General features: G+C 42.4%; 1 protein-coding gene across 1 annotated transcript in view; it reads left to right on the top strand.

Annotated features, from left to right (window-relative positions):
- The window catches only part of NIBAN1 (niban apoptosis regulator 1), a 69,278-nt gene that overhangs the window by 29,068 nt on the left and 18,171 nt on the right, over positions 1 to 22,039 (top strand). The window contains exons 2-6 of the mRNA XM_074833122.1: positions 1,730 to 1,860; positions 3,118 to 3,249; positions 3,942 to 4,056; positions 5,557 to 5,724; positions 21,406 to 21,521. Coding sequence (XP_074689223.1) covers positions 1,730 to 1,860; positions 3,118 to 3,249; positions 3,942 to 4,056; positions 5,557 to 5,724; positions 21,406 to 21,521 — 662 coding nt within the window. The remainder of the gene's footprint in view (positions 1 to 1,729; positions 1,861 to 3,117; positions 3,250 to 3,941; positions 4,057 to 5,556; positions 5,725 to 21,405; positions 21,522 to 22,039) is intronic.

Genomic DNA, 22,039 nt, shown 5'->3' with positions numbered 1-22,039 from the left:
AATACTGTGCTATATGAATTGATGAAATTACCTCTGACAGCCTGGTGATGTCCCGCATTAGGAGCAAATTGGAGCTGGACCTGAAATAAACACCTTACAAAATCTTTTGCCATTGCCTATCTCTGTGGACTCCTTACCAAACTAGCTATTTTTCCATGGCAGTCTCAGCCACATATATTTGGGGTTTTTTTAATGGAAATAAGGTGACCAGAAGTGGTAAATCTTTAACCATAGCATCTTCTACACCAGAGCATCCCATGCACTTTGTCCTGTAAAATCCCATGCACTTGCTCTCATAATGATCCATGGCTTTTCTCTTTGTTTAACCGTATTTAAAAGTATTTAAGATGTAAAAAGGCACGAACATTCTTGGGAACTGTGCTGACATTTAAACCCCTTTTTTTGGTGAGAAATGGCAATAAAATCAGTAGTAATCCGGAAGTTTTTCATGGTTACTTTAGAAGGACTATGCTTACATCCTTGAAACAGCAAATCTGTCCAGATCTCTCTGATTTCATCATAGCTGCTGCAGACTCACAGCCTGTTGTATAAAATAAAGAAACATCATGAAGACTCCCAGTGAATCCCTTTTGGTGGTAGTGTTGGTGGGTGGCTGAGAGGAGTTCATCAATCTGCAGGTGGTTCAGCTTTTCCAGGACTCTGGAGGTCATGGTGCTTCTTGCTGGTTCCCCTCTTTGGGCCTTCAGGAGTGCTGAACGCCAGTCCTGGTTTAGAAGCCCATGTGTATAAAGGCTTCAAGAAATCTCAGCTTGGAAACTACCATTTTTTTTGTCTTACACAGAAAAATATATTTCTCCCCAAGCAGAACAAAATAAAATTTTGGAAGCATCAAAATTGCTTGGGGTGTGAAATTGCATTTCTCTGTTGTATGCTCAGAAGAAAACCCTTTGTCATGGAGTTTCTTCATACAAGGAAAAAAGGGATCTCTCCAGATGCTATCTAGACCATAGTCCAGGTTTTGGTTTTCGCATCGCTGCAGACTCTTTGAGTCACATATATGCTCATGGCTTTAACTTTTAGCTTCACTTCCCTGTTTGTGAAGCATTTTTATTTCTTTGATAGTGTTAATAGTTAATTACTTGTAAATTGCTCTAAGATTCTCAGAAATGAGACTGTCTGTGGTTTTATTGCTGTTATTGCTACTGATGAGATCTTGAGCGTAGCAAGACAATACAAGATTAGTGTTTATTGCAGCATGACTGGGTATCTGTTTACATTAAAACAAAAGAAGAGACTGCAGTGCCCAAGCCTAGAAAACATCCTTTGTAGGAGCTTGGAATCAGCTTTAAAATCTCACTATGTGATAAAATTGGCTAATATGGCTAAACAGTAGCCAGTATCACTTGTTTCTTTGAAACAAGTTTCTTTGAAAACCTTATCAGCTCTTGAACACCCATGACTCCATGGCTGTATGTCCCAGGGAGAGGCCGATAGCGTCTTAGAGAAATGGATTTGGGGTATGTTTTGCCTACTCTTAGAAGGAAAAACAACATTCAAACGCCAGTGTTTTCATGCACAAATTCCCTCTGTGCTTGGTTTCACAGCAGCTGAATGCATCTCCAAGGGTTTTCTGATCTGCTGTACAGCAAGTGGCTCTTGGTACGCTTGGGCAATATTTTGGGTCGCTGGTGATAGCTGCTTTGGTTCTGCATTACAGTTTCCGAACTCACATACATTAAATGCGATTAAATCTCTGTTTCTGCTTTAGGAAAAACAGAAGCTGTCATCAAAAACTTCAGCCCACACTACAGACGCCAGTACGCGGTGGCTTTCTGCAAACACGTGCAGGATGAGCTGGAGCAGCACCGGGATTCCCAGTCCCGGTTCCTGAAAACCAAGGTAGGAGGGCACGTAAGGCCTTCCCCATCCTCAAGCTGTCATATAGCTCTGCTCTCCTGCATGAAATAATTAACACATTGACCATTTAAATCACACATTTAGTAGTCGTAACGTATGAAAAGCATGAGCTGGAAGTGTATCCGCCACTGACTGGGCTCGGTTTTCTTGTTTTTCCCAGTTTTGAATGCCCTCGAGTAAAGTTGATAGGCGGTACAGATACTCAAAGCTTCTAAAAATCAAACCCAAAGTATTTTTAAAGCTATTTAAATGTTTCTATATATACAAGCGCAGTACAGAAATGTTCTTTCAGCTCCTTATATTGGATAGTTGAATACATAATAAATGTGTATCTAGGACATTTTATGTCTGTACTTTCTTATATATAATCCAGGTGTACACAGTAGATTTGCAAGTGCAGATGTTTGCAAGATGCAGATGGTTCAATCAGGTTTTAGGTGGAAAAGTTACATCTGGGTGCAGGTTTAAAGTTTATTTTTGAAAATTCATCTTTGTTTTGGTCTTGTGTGGTTGTCTTACCGTATCATGAGAAGAACATCTAGGTGGAGTTGGACGCTTGGACAAAACTAGTTGCTTCCTGCTGATTGCAAGGTTTTACAAGAATCTTGAGACAGAGATCATACATTCAGGGCAGAAATTAATGTAGGAAACTTAATTAACCCTTTCAGCCATGGCTATAGGGTTCCATAAAAAAGATGGCAATAATCCCCTCTGTGAAGTGAGCTATGGAGAGCTGTTTGTTATGAGAGACAAAAGTCTCTTTATTAGAGGAAAATGCAGAGAACCAGCCTTCAATATTAAGAAGAATCAAATCTAAATGTTTCAGCTGTGTTGGAAATTACAGGTTTCCAACACTCTTGAAATGAGTAGGGTAAAGCAGTGAGGTGGAATGCAAAAGGTAGGATAATAGAGGATCCGTGTCTTTCAAAAAGACACATATCAGTTACAAGAGCACATTTTGAGTTCAGCATGCCAACCGAAAGGTAAATAAGAACGTCTCTGTCTCAGAAATCTGGAAGTATTTTTGGAAGGCAGAGCCCTTCTACTGCCTCTTCACCTTAGGCTTCAAGAATTTGATTGTGATGTAGTATCTACCCAAATCAGAGAGATGTTTATGACTCCAAATTGCATTTGAAGACTCAAAAGACCTTGTAGCAGCCTTATGGAAATGTAGAAATAAACACTTCAAAATGGTCAGTAATCCAGAGTAATTTCAAATCTCAAAAATTGTCTTTGTAGCCCCCAGCAGAAGCTGGAACGGTCTTATATGAAGCAGAGCTGCTGCATTTTGCTGAGGATCTGAAGAAGTGGAAGGACAGATATGTCGTTATCAAAAATGACTACACTGTGGATTGCTTTGAGACTAAAGAGGTAAATGCTTCTTCCTCTTATGTTCTTCTATGCTCCCAAATAAACTGGTATCAGGTGAATTTGCTGCTGTTGCTGCCTTTCTGTTAGCAATGATAGGTGAAATGTCCTCGGCAAGGCAGCTCCAGCCTTGCAGACCTGGATGGAAGCTCCACGGGGATGGCTGAGGGTACAACCAAGTGCCTTGCATTGGCCATATACATTAGCAAGAAGTAGAAAATCATTTTAACTGTGCTTTGAACCTTCCTTTGCCTATCACAAAAAGCTTCTCATCTGTATGTCATTGTAATACATCCCTACTCTTCTGCAGTTGGATTTTAAGTAGCAGTTTTTGGGTGGCTACAAGTTGACCGCAGTGAAGCTTTTCATTCGGCAGCTGCCATAGTCAAACTAGTCCTGGCTGACAAATGAAACAAATAGGGCTTAGAAGAAAATCCCATCCTTTTCCCCTCCCTTCTGTCCCTGACACTTCACCACAGCTGATAAGCACTGAGAGAATATTTTAAAATATGTGTTTTACATTTAACCATGTTTTAGATCTGCTGTGTCTAGGGAATATATCCAAAATTCAGTCTGACAAAAAAATTTTCCCTTTGGGAAATATCCCCATGCATTAGCTTTGTCAGTGAGTTGTGTATTTTATGTTTTCCCTCGCCTTAAATCTCTACTTGACTCCCCCTCTCTTGATTTTCCAGGCCTACCAGAAAGGAGCCAGCCCTAAATATCATGTTCTTCCTGCAGGAGGCAAAGTACTGACTTCAGAAGAAGATTACAATTTGCTGTCTGATAAACATTTTCCAGATCCTGTTGGTAAGCCCTGCTCAAAGCTGAACTGCCAAACCCCAGGCTCTGTTCCTTACGCAGACCTCTTCTGGCAAGCCTTTCAGGCTAGACTTTAAAACCGGGTGACAGAAGATGCACACAGCCCTTTTCCTAAGTCACAGCACAGCTCCAGAGTGGACATACACAGATGCTATAAGCTAATGTTCACAGAAATGCTGGCTCCCTTTTTTCTCCAGCATCCCGGCACAAAGCTGCTGGAAGCTGTGCAGAAGCAGGGCAGGAACCACACCACCATTGTTCCCAGGCTTTGTTAATATTCCTGGTTTATTTGTTTCCATTTTTAGATGCCAGCTGCCCGGGTTGACTCACAGTTGATAATAAGTCCCACAGAGAGGGCAGGAAGGTTGCTGCTGCTGAACTTGTTGTTTCTGGGACGGGAACCGCTGTGGTCCTGCCTGCCCCCACTCCATGAAGACTGAGAAAATTTGGGCTTTAAGCAAGTGGATCTCATCTTAAAGAGTCAGATTTGGATAATGGGATGCCACATAAGGAAAGGAATAAGGGCAGCGTGTAGACAGGGTTTTTTTAAAGTTCTGTCTCATACCACTTGAAGTTATGAATGCTGGGAGGTGTCTCCCTTACACCCCTTTCCCAAGGCACAGGTTGGTCAGAGGGTAGCATGGGGCAGCGGTGCCTGGAGGTGTCCTCTGTGTGTCACCACAGCTCTGCAGAAGTTGGAGTTGAGTGACGTGGAGCAGTCCAAGGCTGCTTGCGGTCTTTCCGTGGCTCTCCCTTCACAAAGGGAGTCAGTTAGTCCTTTAGGGCCCTTCTCCCTTCTGTGCAATGCTGAAGGCCCTCCGAGATGAACCTCGGGCTCTCGATGCACACTACTGTGACAAGATTGGGTTTGGCCATCCATAGACGGTGTTGTACAGCACCTCCTGTGCACAGTGACTCAGGGCAAGTGGAAACTGGAGATACTTAATGCTTCCTTTGCTTCACCTTCAAGGGCTTGAAGCAACACGTCATAAGGCCACCTTGCACTTGTGTTTGGAAACCCTGGAGACAGGAAAACCGCTGCTGTTCCTACATGGTTTAATGCAGTTTGTTTCTATACAAAAGACCATGTGATCCTATATTGTCTCTATGTGGAAGAGACCAGAGCTGCCCACTAACTTACTTATTTGCCATGAAAACCTTTTCCCTAGCAGCTACAATCCAATGAAATAGTTTCTCTGGAATTTTACTAAAAGTGTGTAGTTTATGGCTACCTTGGATACAAAACAAGAGGACATCAAGTTGCTGTGGTATAATGTACAGAGGTGGTTGGTGCCTGCTGTGTTTGCCCATCCCATCTCTGTCCCCCTGCCTTCCCTGCCCAATCGCTTGGATCAGGAAGGCTTGATTTTTTCATAAATCATGCTTCCCTGCTAGCAAAGGTCTGTTCTCTCTGTCATAGCAGAGGAAAAGAGCCAACCCTCCCAAGAAATCTGCAGATTTCAACTGGACATGGTTTTTTTTGTGTAGGGTCGAGTGAGAAGGATGTCGCTCAAGCCTTCGTTCAGCTGCCGAGGGAGTTCCCGGTTTACCTGTGGCAGCCCTTCGCCCGGCACAGCTGCTATTGCTTCCCGGAGCCAGAAGCTCAGAGGCAGTTCAGCGCCGTGCTGGGGGACTGTGTGAGACACTCAAACCACGGTGAGTGCAGAAAGAGCCTCCTCTTCCTGTGTGTCGTTCACCTCGGTGGAGATTTAAATAGCTATTAGAGTAAAAAAGCTGTAGAAAAATGCAAGTCACTTAGGAAAGATACTTGGCTTTCAGTGCCTTGAGGAATGCATTAACATACTCCTTTTTGCTTTGCTGGGAGTGCAGTTAGGTGGGATTTGAGCTGCAGTGTAGTAAGCTTGGGTAGAAAACATGGGAATTGCTTTGAAAGTTACATTCCCCTCCCTGTCAGCTCATCTAAATCCAGTATCATGATACAGAATCATTGGAGATTTTCACTAAATACGTCATGGCAAACTGCCACCTGTGTTTGCAAGCTTGGCCAATGCATCCCAGATGTAGTAGACCAGGTTTGTACAACGTGGAGGGGATGTAGTCTCCCAGTACATTTCAGTAATGTTCTCCATGTATCACCAAGGGTCAAACATTTGATGTTTTCTGTGGGTGTTTAGGTGGCAGCTCATGCCTCAGCTGTGGTTAAGCTTTGTAGGAAGGACATGAATGGTATGTAAGACATGGAATTGATTGTTTGCACAAGGGTGTTCTGCTGATCAAGGATGCCAATTAAACTCAGACACCGGAGTGAAAAGAGTAGGCTGATTTTACTGTTAATAATCAAAGGATATAACTAAGTACTACAGAAAATAAGCAGTAAGAAAAATACAGAATAGTACACTTAATTATTAATAACTACATACAGTTAAGCAAGGCAACGCACCTAATCATTACTACACGACCGGGAGAACAGTGATTACGAAGGATACCTCACCCCTTGCACCCGTTCCCATCATCCAGACCCGCAGGCGCTGGGCAGCCCCGGTTACAGCGAGGATTTGTTGAGCCTTTCCCAGAGAGTGGGAAGTCCTACGCGGTGCCTGACCCGTCGGTGAGGCTTCCAAAGTCGCTGTGAGCGGGTCCAGCCTTATATACCAAAAATCACCAAGCCAGAATAACTGTCACCTTTGTTTTGAGTGGAAACATCTGGTTTCATCCTCCTGTTGGATTCCACCCAAAGCCTGACCAGGGCTCGGGGGGGAGAACCAAGGGAGTTTCTAACAAGGCCGAACACTTGGGTTCTCAGCCTTGAACAACATCCTTGCGTCCCATCCTCGAACAAGGCTGAGCGAGGAGAGTTGGATCCATTCTCTCAGCATTTCATCCTCACTACTGACTATATTCTGTCTAAGCTGCATCTTTCACTAGCAAGCTTACATATTTTGTTAATGATCAGATACTAATTAATAAATGCTAATGGTAATACAGATTTTACTAATTAGCAGATACTAATAATGTGAGGTTCATCTAGAGGTCAACTTTGTTTTGGGGCCTATTATTCAGGCCCTAGTACTACAATGGGTTAATTTTAAATCTCACTTTCTGGGTGTGTTAGACTACAAAACTAAAAAACCCCAAACTTGTGACTTGCTAGGATTATAAAAACAACCTTGCTCCCATAAAATTGGAAGTCCATTTATGAGTTGGATCCTTCAGAAAAAGAAACGCTTTCCTGTTTTTCAGATGACTTTTCTCTTTTTCCATCAAGCTGACCTGGTTGCCCCACTGGTGTCCAGGATCTTCCATGCCTTTAGTGTCATTTTCAAACCCCATCTGCTCCTGCTGCCGTTGGTGGGAGATGAGAACACTCAAGAACTTCTCCAGCAATCTCAGCTACTTTGGCCTGAGGCCCGTGCTTGTAGATAAATGAATTGACAGTGCAGTGTATGAACTGTCCCTTTTACTTACAGAATTGGCTCCTAATGTATTTTTTTTAGCTGTCACTTTTGTGTCTTGGTCATCAGCTTCACCCCATTACCCTCAGACAGCTGTCTCTGGATCCTTCTCAACGGCCATCTCTTTTCCTTTGTCTCCATAGCCAAAGGCATTCCTGGTCTTCTTTAGGACTCCATTCTCATGACAAAAACACACATTACTCTATTTCTAGGCAGTTTCCTAAGATGTGCAGTTACTTGCATGGTGCTCAGTGGTGGTTGGTGGTAGGTGCCTTCTTCGCAGGATACGCAGGACTCTTGTTCCTGATGCTAGCCAGGTAGTTTACACTCCCCTGACACTCAGTGGTGCCCCTCTCCAGCTCGTTTCCAAGCTCATGCTGAAGGCGATGAGACGCAGCGTGCCCTTCAAGCTCTGACAGCCTCACACAAACCAGAGGAAGCAGCTACAATGCAACTCTGTGTAGGAGTGGAGAGGCTGAGGGCTGAAACACCCTGGTAGGCAAATGCCCAGTCATGGGGACTATAAAGACTATTTCATGGCTAACATAGGTTGGAGGCATCAATCTAGAAGGAACAAACCTTCACTCGACACTTGCAAATAGCTTGAGGGTCAGTAAATATTCCCTATATAGCTGCCAGAGGAACCCCAATTCCCATAGTGTGCCTGAGGGCAAAGCCTGCCTCTGTGATTTTCATTTCTGATTATCCTGGTTTTAGCTGGGGCGGTCGTACAGTATGAAAGCGCTCCAGCCTTTGGAAAGCCACCCCTTTGCTCCTCACTGGGGTTTGGTAAGGAGTTGGGGATACAATCAAGTTTTCCTGGCACTGTCAGTCTTCCATGACTTGAAGCCTGTTCATTAGGTTTGGGATTTTTCATTTCTCTCTTTTGGAGCAAGTGTAACGGGCTTGACAAAGCTTTTGGCAGCCTTTCTTTTTTTTTTCTTAAAGTTCAGCACATCACTCTAGGGGCCAGTTCTGAATTGGCAGAAGCTGTGACTAGATGACCTAATAGGTCTTTTCCATCTCCAATGCCTGCAAGTCTGTGTTTTATTATATTTCATATGGCTCAGCTATTGCTCATTTACGCATCTGTTCCAGGATTTGTCCCTCTCAGCTTTTTCTGCAGTCAACTTTTTATCTGACAGAAGATGCTTAGTGACACTGGAGCACCTTCATCAAGGCTCATCCTTTCTGTCACATTATTTCTGCTCAGCAGGCTGATTGGTAGATAAAACCAGTTTGGATTAAGACCTACTGTTACACCGGCAAAAGTGAACAGACTTTTACAGCTAGGGAAATGGGAGCCTGTATCTTCTGGATTTCTTGGAGTTACACCATCTCCTAGAAACCTAGGTTGCTGCAAACGGAAAAATGCTCACTGATGAGTGCGCCAGTAACCTTAACTCCCCTTGGAGTGAACTTCTTCAGGGTTTTGTTTTTAAGGAGTTCATATTGATTTATATTCATTCTCACATAACTGAAAGATGTTACTTTATTAATACTTTTTAAAGTATTTGCAAACCATTCTACCTACAAAAAACCAGGTATCTGAACAATCCAACAAAGTTATAGGCACGTGCAGTAATACAATAGGTAATAAGGCTCGTGATGTAAAAATCGCCTGTGCTCTTTTATTAAAAAAAAATGAAAAGAGAGAAGAAACATGAAAAATCCTTCGAGATCGATTGTGGAACATAATTTAGTGGGATAAGGAGCACCAGCCAAGGCAGCACTCACCCCTCCCTCTTCTAAAAAGTGCCGAGTTAACGTTTGCCAGGGCAGATTTGGCAAGGACAGGAGAAAGATGTAATGTCTGATCAGAAGTTGCCTTTCTGTCTTTTCTATAATCTATCACTTCTGGAAAGGAAAGTATCACAGTGGGCTTTAGCCAAAAGCTTGGGGGAGTTTTCAGTTAAAGTCTGTTTTCTCCCAGGAAGCAGAATTAAATACGGACTCTTGCTGAACAGAAAACTGTAGTGAATCAGCGTGTGGTCTTGCGATGGGAGCCGCCCTGGCATTCAGCTGTTTCCTCTCTTTAGAGTCCCTCTGTTATAAATAACTGGTCCAGCCTGTGTGTTTCTGGGTTTTCTGGTCGTAACTCATGGTCAGGAGAATAATTACAAAAGCATTTGGATTTAGTGATCACTGCTTGTAAATATGATTCAGATGTACAGATTGCGGGTTCTCCCCTTCCCCGCCCCCCCCCCCCCCCAATCTTCCTATTGTGTTTGTCCTTTATATTAATTGATAAGAGTTTGCAGTTGAAGGGGACAATTATTTCCTTCATTTTCAATGGAATATGTAGATCTTTTGCACCCTTCTTGGGTACAGTTCAAATAAAGCATATTTAAAACCTTTAAAATGAATCTAAGCCAGTCAAGACCTGACTGGCCATGACTTTAAAAATATTCCAGCACGACCAGATGCGTATGCTGAGATTCTCTGAATTACTCTCACTCTGAAAGTTGATTGATTAATCTGCATACAGAAATCATCCCAGTTCAGTGATTCATCTGGGCAGCTCCTGCTTTCTGCTTTGCAAGTCGGCTTTTGTGATGCCTCAGGATTTGGGGAGAGGATCAAATGGGATCAGTTGGGTGTAAACAGGAGGCTGGTCAGTACGCTTGTCCCATGCTTCGTCACCACAATCTGTCCTGTCTTCTTACTAAACTCCACTTCTACCTATTTTCCAGGGTGAGGGTGCTCTCCAGTGTGTGTGTTGGGGTTCTAAGTGCCAGCAAATAGAGAAGGAGCCATGGGCACTCCCCAGGTTCGAGGTGCCAGCACCTGGAGAGATGTGTGTGAGAGGTCCCAGTGCCAGCAGTGGGAGGAGGGACCACAGAGCACAGGGGCACACAGGGGCAGGGCCATCATCTGGTGAGACCAGAGTGCTTTCCTAACGAGCATCCACCAGCCGTGCGTGTACGTAGGCTTCACTCACTAGCAAACTTCAATCTGGACTATCTGGTAAGTAGGTGAGGAGGGGTGGGAGCCCATAGAGACACCATAGGATGGGGACCACTACTGAGGGGCCATAGGTCCGAGCCAGACACGAGGGTCTGAGGGTTACTGCTGGGGGGAACATAGGTTTGGCCCTGCTAGCAGTGGGGGCAGGTGTGGAAGGATACAATGAAAGCTGCAGTTGTTGGGCTACCAGATTGGCAACTCTAACATAAGCCATACTTGCACTTGAGTCCCTTTTCTGGCTTAGTTCGAGTTAAATATATTTCTAAATTGCTTTTCACCAGTCACATTATGACCCTTCTCCTGTGAAAATTAATGACTGTGTAACTTTGCTCCCATTAAAAAAAGAGATGACTGTAAATTTGCATACTCAGTATACAGAACTGCTACTATCTAATCTTGGCCATTATCTCAAAAGCTCCATCAAAAAGCTTCCTTCCCTCCAAACTGTCCATTCTTTACCAACAGCTTTGTAATTAAGGACTTCAGTGGGCTGCATTAAAGAACATTGTGTGCAGCTCTGAAATGCTACGATTCATTTCTTATTGAATTTATTGCCTAGGCATAGGATATGAAACATTATAATGGGCATATTTGCTGATTTCAAAGCTTTTTGGCTTTGGGCAATTAATATGATAAATGAAAGGGTGAGTTAAATTAGTTAAATGACATAAATGTGCATATAGAAAGATAACGTTGAGAGGAGGTCTCTAGATCACAGCATGTGACAGAAATTATATATCCTAATACCACTTTCATATCAACTTCCTGACAGAAAGGGGCAGCAAGGAGAATTTTCTGCCCATGATATTATTTTTTAACTTTCCCTCCCTAAGTTTTGCCTCATTTGTGTATTTCTTCGGTTGACAGGAAGGAGCTGCTGACTGTTCACTGTTACTTCCAGGGAGCCTGATCTCAAGTGTCTGGGGAGGTCAGACCTTCATCAGTGTAGGATTTTATGTAATAAGTTTTAAAAACTTCTCAGGTTTTTAAAGAAGCTGTGCTTGAGTTGAAGTGGAGTGTGGAAGGAAATGGCTTCATTTTTGACTCCCATTTCCTCATCTGCTACTCCCACTTTAGATGTGGGCTGTAGCATGGGATTCATTGGTTTGCCTTTATCTCCATGATCCCTACACTTTCATCCACAGCTTGGATTTACTTTCGTTTCCTCTCCATCCCCATTTTCTTAGTGAAATGGTGAGGACTGCACAGCTCAAATTTTGGGGGAAATTTGCTGCTGAAATGGCCACCTAACCCTCAATGGAGAAGCCCTGTCAATCCCAGAATGGTGATAATGAGGGAAATGCTCAAAATATTCATAGTGCTCTAGTATTTCCCATTCTCCATTTTTTAATCCTTTATGTTTGTATGCCCTGAAAATCAGACTGAAGTTTATTCCGAATGCTTACTTAATTTTTTGATATTTTAGGAGGTCTTCTCGTTCCTATATGAGGTTACCAGCTATTGTGTTTCACTTAGTATTTGCTGTTAAAAGTGAAGAAGCCCGACCACTTGGTGCTGGGATAGAGGGGAGTCTGCGTGATGAGAAGGAGAGTACAGCTAGCTAATTCTGGGAGACACAGAGTTTCACTTCATGATTTTATTTTCTTTCATCTGGTTTGATTTCACATCCTTATCTTGATAATCACCCTCATGAAACAGGAAGCTAAGGGACTTTCAGAACCATATCCTGTCATCTCCAATTCAACCATAAATAACAAAAAAAAAAATTAGAGAAATAAATACATTAAAGAAGTACAATGAAGAAACACATTAGGCAAGAGAGAAATACAGAATGTACTTTCAAGCTTATGCATGGCCCTCTGTCACAGCTTGGCTATTGTCAGGACAACTAGGATGGCTTCAGGTTTTTTTTCTCCATCTCTGGCTTTCAGGGTTGCCATTAGCCATTGTCCACATTTCCTTTTTCAACTCTAGATGGCAGGTGTTTTTCTCATAATTATTTTTAGCTTTCCTTTATTACAAGTATATAGTGTGTGTAGAGCTTACCAACTCTTAGACTATAATTCAGAATAATTACTGAAGCACTGATAAAGGTTGAGAAGATGACATCAAATACTAGAGTTGAAGGATATATATATCTCCATATACAGAGCAAAGAAGCTGTGACGAGTCCAAATTGGACTTTGAAAAAATTTCTGAGTCTTCATGTTGCAAATGGGGTGGCTTTTCTTCTCCAAAGAGGGCAGCGGAAGGGAAGGATTTTCTTGTTGCCTTTTTCTGATGAGGTGCGGAAGGACCAATTAAAGTAGAAAGGAGGAGGAAATTGCTTTTTTTGATGTTAAAGAAAAATGTCCTTCTGCATTGGGATGAAACCAAGGCCTTTCTGAAAGTTTGCGTGATAATTTGGGGTGGGAGAAGGTATGAATGGAGACAAAATATTCAGCCCTCCACCCGCCCGACTCAAACCCTGGACTTGCGTCTTGGCTTCTCTCACTGCAGCTGCTGCACTTTGATTAATTAAATCACTTTATGGCTAATAAGATCATATCTCCTGTGATCCACATGAGTGGCTGAGACCACGGCTGGACTTTCACCAGACAGATATCTGAGGTCCAAATGGACTTTTCAAAACTGATGTGTAAACTTCCATAGAAATATTAATGTTGTCATAACATTCAAAACCATTTTGCTATAAAGATCTTTGATAAGGCTTGTGGGGTGCCATGAAACTCATGAAATGTTTTAGGATACAATTTAGAAATTTTTCTATAATTTAGAATATTTTGCTGAAAATAAGACTATTTTTTTCTCTTTCTGCAATGTTTTTGCTCTACATCAGTTCTTTCAATCAGCGTGGCTTTTGCTTTTCCAGTAAGCCTGCTTGCCTATACTGTAGCTAGGATTTTCAGTCTGTAGGAGTTGCATTCATTCTGAAACACCAAGATGATTAATGTGCTAAAATCCTAATTGCAATTACAGTCTTCCTACCTCTCTCACCTCCACACCTTGGGCTGATTCTCCTTTTCTTATCTATTACCAAGTATGGGGTGGTGCAGAAGAGCCTTGTGCCCACCACCTTTGCCTATTTGAGGAGCTGTGAAGATAACAATTTCTGTGGGTTTAAGGTGGTGTATTCAGGCTCCAGCCTCAAAGTTCAGCAGCAGAAAAATTCTCGCCTGCACCAGGGATATGGTAGCTGGTTTGGAAGGCGCTTGGAAGTTGTTGGAGGTAAATGATACTGTGATTCTTTGTGTGTGTTTATACGGTGCACTCATGTTTTAGACTATGAAACATAAAGCTGCTGGTCCCAGCAGAGAGAAGTTCCTTGTAATCTGTCTCGTGCTGCTTTGAACAGCTTTAATATAGGCATTGCGTGTTGCGAAGCAAATAGTTAAACCTGCTGAATGTTGGTTTGATGGTCTCAGAGGGAACTTGTGCTGCAAAACTTTATTTTCTATAAATACAGCGTATTATTGCAGGGTTGTATCCTGTTTCGAAATGACCTCATCTAGCTTCTGTTAGTGGTTAGCAGCTTCATACCACATGATCTATGAATAATATGATAGTACATTGCTGTCAGGAAAACATCAGAGCTGTGGGGTTGACGCTTCTCAGATATACTTCACTTCATTCTCGATCTGGATAATAATATGCCAGGACTCCATTTTGTAAAAGTAAATGGTGTGTCCTTTTATTCAGAGGATCATTTTCAGAGGTGCTGTAGCTGTGTTACAAGCCCTGGGCAAACTATCTTTTCCTGAGGTCCAGTTCCCGAGCTCTTCTCATCTCCCCAGGTTCAAGCAGTTGGATTCACTCTCATTTTCTTACCTGCTGTCTTACCCTTTGGGACCATTTGCTTACTTTTTTTGAGACAGAAGTTTTCAGAACCTTATTTTTTGGAGTTGATGGCCATGGCCTTTCTTACCAACTTTCTGTAATATCTTACAATCAACAGCTCTTAAATGTGCTCAGAACTCAGGTGGTCGCTTTTTGCCGTATGATAACATGATGATCAGATGGTCTTGCTCTCTCTTAGCCGTTCTCCATGTCCTGTCCATAATCCTCTGTGTGATGATATTACTCATACACGACAGTAGAAAGTTGCTCATCTTTAAACAGAAACTACATGAGCAACAGGCAATAATCACCACAGTCCCTACCCACAGCAAATAAATCCCAGGCAGGTATTACCAGAAATGCTGGTAATATTGCAGGCTATTGCAGGAAGCCTGTGTTGCAAAGATCGCTCCTAGAAAGGGAAATTGTTCCTTGTCATGCTCATTTATTTTTATTTGATAGGCATCCCCTAACTGTGGTGTTGGGAGGTCGGCAGAATGATTCCTTAACTGCAGGAACATCTCTTGTTCCCTGATGTTCTCCAGCTGCCTTCACCCCAAATCCTCCAGTGGCTGGCAGCGTGCAATAGCTTTCTTTGAAGTCTCAGTACAAGAGATGGGAATGGTCTATGTATTTACATGGTTAGGACACCACAGGTTTTTAAAATGGCAGTGTTTTCTTTCAGCAGCTTCCCTCTGGTTTAGGGTTATGTATTTTCTTTTTTGCCAGCTTTTATTTTAAAAGAACCAAGAGCATGTATAATGGAAAGCAGAGGAAAGACAACAATCTAAATATATTTGACAGAAACATATGCCAAGGTGAGAGGGGGATGACTTGGAAGGATAAGAAAATTGTGAAAAATGTAATTTGTATTTCTTAGCATGAAATCTATAATGTTGAGGGTAGCAGTGTCCAGTGGAAATAGTAAGTGGTGGAAGCACCATCTTTTGAGACTACTAAAATCAAAGATAAGACATAAAAATTCCAAACATTTTTCAGCTTTATCCACCTCGTACTATCTATTTGTAGTATCACAAGAAAGAAGCCCCTTCACCGATATCTGTACGGACATTTTTCTTGTCCCAGAAAAATAGTGAATGTCGATCAGCAAGAAAGAGCTGCAAAATAGATGTTTTGGCACTGCCTTCACCTGAGCCAGCTTTCCACCAAACAGATGAGGAAGCAAAGTAATATTGTTGTGAGATCACATAACATTAAGTGCAGTTTCTACCTATTTATCATATTCCAAAAATTATAGTAAATGACAAACATTCTCCCCATCAGTGAAAGTCCACCGAACTCGACTCCTCGATCATCTTCTTTTCCTTCCAGTGACTGTCCTCCACTATCCTCCTGCCTTCCCCACTTTTTAACCAAAGTCAGACTGTGGTTTTGAAGATTTGAGGAGGTATTTGTAGGAGGGAACTACAAAGTACGTCAGGTTGATAGCGACTTGCGTTGGGAAGAGACATTTGACCGAAGCTGCAGTTCCTGAGGACGGTAGGCAAGAGGCAGGCGAGGCTACCTTCCTACCTATGGGCCTTTACATGATCATCTCTTATAAATACAACCACTGTTGGATGCCAGATTGCTTTAATATCAGTTACAGTTACCTGCAGGAAGAATTCAGGGACTGTATGGAAAGTAATATTCACTGACTGCAGAATCTTTCACCAAAGTGTAGGCAGCTGTCCAGCTCAGGAACGTATACGTAGACGCTGCGTATATGTATATATAGGTGCTGCAGGAAACAGATGAAGCCAGGGTGGATTACTTCCGAGTTTGGGTAGTCAGATGATGGGTGTTATGTCAGAATCAGCATTTCTTTAATTAAAACCCGTGCTCTGTGAGCTCAGACTTCTGGACTCCATGTTCATCTACATCTTTGGGCCTCAGGCTTTTGTGAAATGTCAGCCAAAAAGCTTAGATTGCTCTCAGTGGTTTAGCTCACTTTGGTAAAGCACTTTGTCCACAGTCATTATGCCCCTCCACTATTATTACCAATAAAAGTAATACATTTATTGTAAGAAAAGCCCTATGGGAGAAGGACATTTACTGGATTGCAATAGGGGCACTCAGTTTGTTTTGAAGAATGACATACTCAGTTTTTACACATCATAAAACATCCTGACTGCAGTTCCTTGGCTCTCTGAACAGTTTAACACGGTAATGCTGCTGCTGCATCCAAAAATCAGCGAGTCCCAGTTTGCAAAATTAGCCAAGACACAGAAGGGAACTGTGAACCACTGGTGTCTCAGCAGAGCAAACCACCCCATCAGTTCTGGGAGGTGGAAAATTCTTGTTGTCTGGTTATCGCATCCGACTGAGGTCCCACCAGGAGCTGGAGAAACATTTCCCTGCTCTTCCCAAACACAGACTTTTCCGTGTAGTTGCACGAGCAGTACAGAAATGAGCTGTGCTGCTACTTACACAACTTGTTGCCATTGCATTTGTTAAGGGGATAAACGATACGTCCTCTGTCTTCAAACACCTATTGGCATTCCTGTTGTTTGACGACCATTTTAGCCTCTCTCATGCTGCAATAGTGAGTTTGAATAGCTTCATTAATGACAATCATTGTTCAGAGGGGCACACAGTTTAAACTGGATATTGAAATGCTCACTTTTTAACAGCTAGTGTGGCACGTCAGGATATGTAACGTTAAAGAGTCATCTTCCTTTGATCGTAATTAAGAAAAATCATCATCTACGTGATTAAACATCAGCTGGTTTTGAGCTTTCTGCTACAGAGCACAGCAAGAGACCCAATGCAGCAGTCTGCAGTACATACAGAAACAAAATTTGAACTGGAATATAGATTTCATATTACCTGGATTTGCTGAAAGTCCACAGTTTTAGCTAGAGGCAGTGAGGTCTGCAGCACTCATCTTCTCTGGTAATGAGGCCTATTTATAGAAATATTTGCACAGATGTCTTCAGTTTTTTGACTGATGTAAGACTGGTCGATCTATGGCTACAGAGGAGACCAAATTCACCAGGGCGATTAATTTCCGCTGCTGTCTTCAGACACACACAAGAAGTGTTAGTGAGTCAGAAAAATTGTTCCGATAGCCTTTCCCGTGGGGCTTTTAAACAATGTGCCAGTGCATGTCCATCTTCAAACAAAGGTGCAGCTGTCCGGCCGTGGGTGGGAGAGCACGTAGGAACTTGAGACTGCAGATTTCCTCGTTACTCCCCGTAGGACCAAACATTCATCTGCCAAGTGACAGAGAAGGAGCCGCAGCTCATAGCCTCAAGCACCTCGTTAGGGGACTGCGAGTCCCACAGCAGCTGAAACGTCGGATGCAGCTGAAATGAGGAATGGGACCCTCTAAGTTAACACTTCTGCACCAGGTGTCGAGTAGCCTGGTCCTCTGTGTATCATTTTGATGAGTTAAGGTTTGAGGTTTGTTTTTTTGTTGGTTTTTTTTTTAAAAAAGACGGGTTTAACCTGTTTATATGCTGCAGGGAAGTTCATTCCTACAGACAGCTTTCTGCAGTACTGAACAAACTCAGCCGTGCCTCTGAGAGATGTGCAAATTTGGGGAGATTCATAACATCATAGTGTTTCCAGATTTCCTTCCATCTTTTAAAAAGGAACGTTGTACCAGTTATTCTGTTATGTTTATAAAAGGAATCTATGGTTAGCAATATCTTATCTGGTATTAAAATTAAGCTCCACAATTGGATATGTAAAGATAGAGTCTCTAGGTGGGTTTTCTTATTTTAAAATTAAACAGAACAGTTTCATTTTGCTCTCCACAATTAAGCTGATGTTCTATTCATTAGCAACTGAAGAAGCTGCTTGGGTAATTTTCCAAGTGTGGACGAGCCTGGATTAAGCACGTAGCATCAGTCTGGGTACCTATAAAGTCTCACTGGCCTTTTGCTGGAGGACAGTCAGTGAACTTTATGGCTTTGTATGGGAGTTGGGTAAGGGTGACCTACAACCACCGCTGCACCAGGCTCCCCTAACATGCTCCACTTTCTATAAACAGCAAGGACAGTTGCATCACTCATGATAGGTGCCAGCTGGACTTGTTGAAGGGGAAGCCCCTGTGAGTGTGTTCAGGAGAGTGAAGCTCATGTCCTCCTTTCTGCTGAGGAACAATCGTTCCTGATAGCGCTGGGGTTTACCACCTGCCCTGTTTGCAGCTGCAGCATCTGCTTCCATCTCCCACGCACCATCCTCTCTCTTGCACGCAAACGGGGCGACCCCAACAGCTTATTCATTGTTTCTCTTGCTTTGCTGTGGCATAACGGAGCTGGCTGCCAAGCCAGCCGCAGTCCTGTAGCCTTTTCATAAACTGCTAGATCTGATTTACAGAAGCCCTGGCTCTTCCCTGCTGAGATCTTGGAGGACGTGCACCGCAGCTCCTTTCAGCTTGGGTACAATTCCCTTTTCTTGAGCCATATCCCATGAATGTGCCTCTGTCTTGTGTGCCTCGGCAACAGCTTCTGCACAGCCCAACACTGGATGGATTTAGTTGTTCAGTGCCTTATCACTGATGCAATCTTTTCCTCCTATGGAAAGTGAGAATGAAATTGCCTAAATTAAGCAATTGTGGTAGCCTTGAAAGATAAAGCTTCCTTTCTACTTTGAGCTGTTTTTGTAGTAAGGCTGCTGTAATTATGTTCTTCTCTTGTGTTTACTGGCATAGGAAAGAATGTGTGATTGGGATTTTATGGCACTTACAGCTTGGTATTTTTCCCATGAACTATTCAAATGAATCGCTCTTAGATTTTTAGCACCTTCTTTCCACTTCTGTGCAGGGTTGGGGACAGTCAGAACAGAGAGAAAATACTCCCTTGAGCATGGAGTTTAAAACCTGATGATCTTAGAGGGTAGACTTTTGTCATCTCATCAGATCCAAGATCCAGCCCTTTGGATGGTTTGTTGTCCCTTTTGGTTAGGAAGGAGCACAGCTGTGAAGAAGGAAAACATGTGAGTCACGATCGGAGGGCTGCAGGAGCTACAGTTCTCCCTTCCTCCAGCCAAGCCCAGCCCTCTTCTCATCAAAATAATCAGAGTTTAATTCTGGGAGGACAAAAGCTTTCAGATGCAACTCTCCACGAGTTTCTCAGGTGTAATACTCCATTCGTTCATTAAAGCTGCCATCAGAGGATGTTGTCTTGGCAGTGAACAGCCTGACTTACAACTCTTGTACTGATATTTTAGCATCCTAGTTTGTGATGCCATTAAAAATGCTGTAAATCATGGAGGTAGCAGTGAGTATGGTTGGGATTTTACCTGGCTGTTTTTCTCTTGTTTGATCATCATGTGGGCTTGAAGAAATTGTGTGATCTCTCTGGACCTCCAAATATCCCCAAACCAGGGATGGTATCTATAGAGTGGCATTGAGAGAGTGTTTACTGCACCTCAGTATGTAAAACATACCTTCCTGACGTAATTATTACACCCAGAGGAAACTCTGAAAGGGCAAATTCTGACATTTGGGCCCTTAGCTGATCTGAAACCTCATTGCCCGCCATGTAGATAATTCAAGCAGTAGCCAGGGTGAAGCACTGATGAAATTAATTGTAGGTTTCTGTAGCTTTCATTTTTGTGTAAAGCGTGTGGAGGAGACATTTCAGGCATTACTGTAGCGTTAGTCCTTCATGTTTCCCATAATTTGTATAATCCCTGTATTGCCCTTGGCATGTAAGCAAGCCTCTTATAAAGCTTCTTTCTTTAGAAGTTTCATGAACAAGTCAAAAGAAGTGTCTTGCTTGACAGGCAAGGCTTGAGAACGTACTCTCTGACTCTTCACATAGCCATTGTTTATACATATCAGTATCTTCTAAAGCAGCATACTTACCTTTGAGAGAATTAACATTCTTCTTCCCTTCTTTCTTCCTAATGTGTGCACAATAGCACTTCAGCTGATCAAGGCTGCAAGTAGATAACCCTGAAGAGGGGACAATAAACCATCGTGGCTTTGTTTTTCCCTTAAGATAATAATCCTCACAATAATCCTGAAGCTCTGTTTCATAGCAAAGACACAGCACTTGAATTCCTGAAGTATTTCAGTGGTGGTTTTTCTTACTCAGGCTTGTCAAGTGGCCTGATTGCTCTAGGGGGCTTTTCCACATTTTGAGGCAGAGGGACTGTTTCTCCTCACGACAAACTAGTTCTGCTGTGTAACTATAGCAGTCTTCCTTAGCTGTGTGGCTTTGTGTGCTTTCATGTGAAGGAGAGTGTTGGCTGCAACTCTCTTGAAAGCCTTTAGCAGTTTGGAAAGAAAAATTTGCCTGAGATGTAGTTTCTGTTACACGACTGGTTATCTGGAGTTTGTAAGAGCAAACTAGCTCGGCCACTTCTCATTCTTTTCCGTGCTGTGGTCTTATTTCTACAACAGTGTCACCAGGCTACCACATTGTTCTTGGGAAGAGCTACCATCTAGCAGCAGTAGCCACGGACAATAGCCAGATACTCCAGAGCTGTGGTTAAACATTCCTGAAATATTTAGGGAAAGCAGCATGATTTTGCCAGAAGTTTTTGTGCTTAATTGGTAGGAGCACGGTGCTTACTTCGTCCAGGTCTGTTTTGTACATCCATGAAAAATCATGTTGATCATTAATTCCTTAATACAACAAAGGGAATAAAAGATTACTGGGGAGTGTTAACTCAGGGTTCAGCAGTTTATCAAGAACGTACAACATGCCGCAATCAGCCGACTATCACTATCTTAAATTCTTAATCTTATCTCAAAAAAGTAGAACCTCCCAACTCTTGGCCCTGGTATGTGTTGTCAAAGTCTTCCAATGCACCACCTTGAATTGCTTATAGGTGTAAAGGCAAGGGATGAGCTTTGATATGTTAATGACAGCCTTGTCAAAGTCTACCACAGACAAGGCTTGCTGCCGTAAAACTCTTACCTTATCTTGTGCTCCATATTAACATTTGCTGGTGTTGGTTTAATTTATCAGCTTAGATGGGATGGCTTGTGATAGTTCATATCTGCAATGTGATAGTTCAACATTACATTTCTAAATCTTAATGAAAATCCAAGGTCTTCAGATATTCAGGTTTAGTAAATGGTTTAAAAATGTTACTGCTGGAAGCACATGGAACAGGAAACTGCATCAGAAAAGGATGGTTATTTTTTAAAATGTTATTTATGGGTAAATATTTAATGGTAATTTTTTGTTTTCTTTAGATTTTCTCAAGCAGACCACGTATGAAGTTGAGGCGTTCTTAGAAGCCATTCAGTTCTTCCGGCAGGAGAAAGGCCACTATGGAACGTGGGAAATGATAACCGGCAATGAAAAAGAGGTAAAAAAAAATCTTCCTGATTTTGTTTTGGCTTTGGATATGGCAGCTCTGAGGATAGTGAAGGTTGTAAAGCCTCTTGGGAAAAAAATGGTTTTTAGAAAAAAATATATTAGGTAGAAATACCCAAGATTTTAAGGTAGTTCTTACAGATATGGAAGTGACATTTCTTTTTTAATAAGCCCCATTCTGAGTTTTTTACTAAAAAGTGAAAGTGTGCTGTGAACTAAAGTTGTTGCGTTGTGCTGGAATGTAGGGATAGCCACATTTCCCCAAAAGCCTGATATATCTACTTCAATTTTATGCCACAGGGTCAATTGGTGAATAAATGCTGTGTCTAAAACAAGGCACTTGCTAACATCTCGCTACCACATTTGCTGCTGTTTATAGTTTTGGTAAATCAGTGAGACCAAAAGCAAACACACCAAACTCAGAACCCATGGGTTGTATGCAGCAGATACTCGCTGTCAGCTGCATTGGGCTGTGCTCCATTTTTCTGTCTTTTGTGACAGCTATTTTGT

This window comes from Strix aluco, chromosome 8 (assembly GCF_031877795.1).
Source record: "Strix aluco isolate bStrAlu1 chromosome 8, bStrAlu1.hap1, whole genome shotgun sequence".
Taxonomy (NCBI): Eukaryota; Metazoa; Chordata; class Aves; order Strigiformes; family Strigidae; genus Strix; species Strix aluco.
This window is presented reverse-complemented; position numbering and strand designations above follow the sequence as displayed.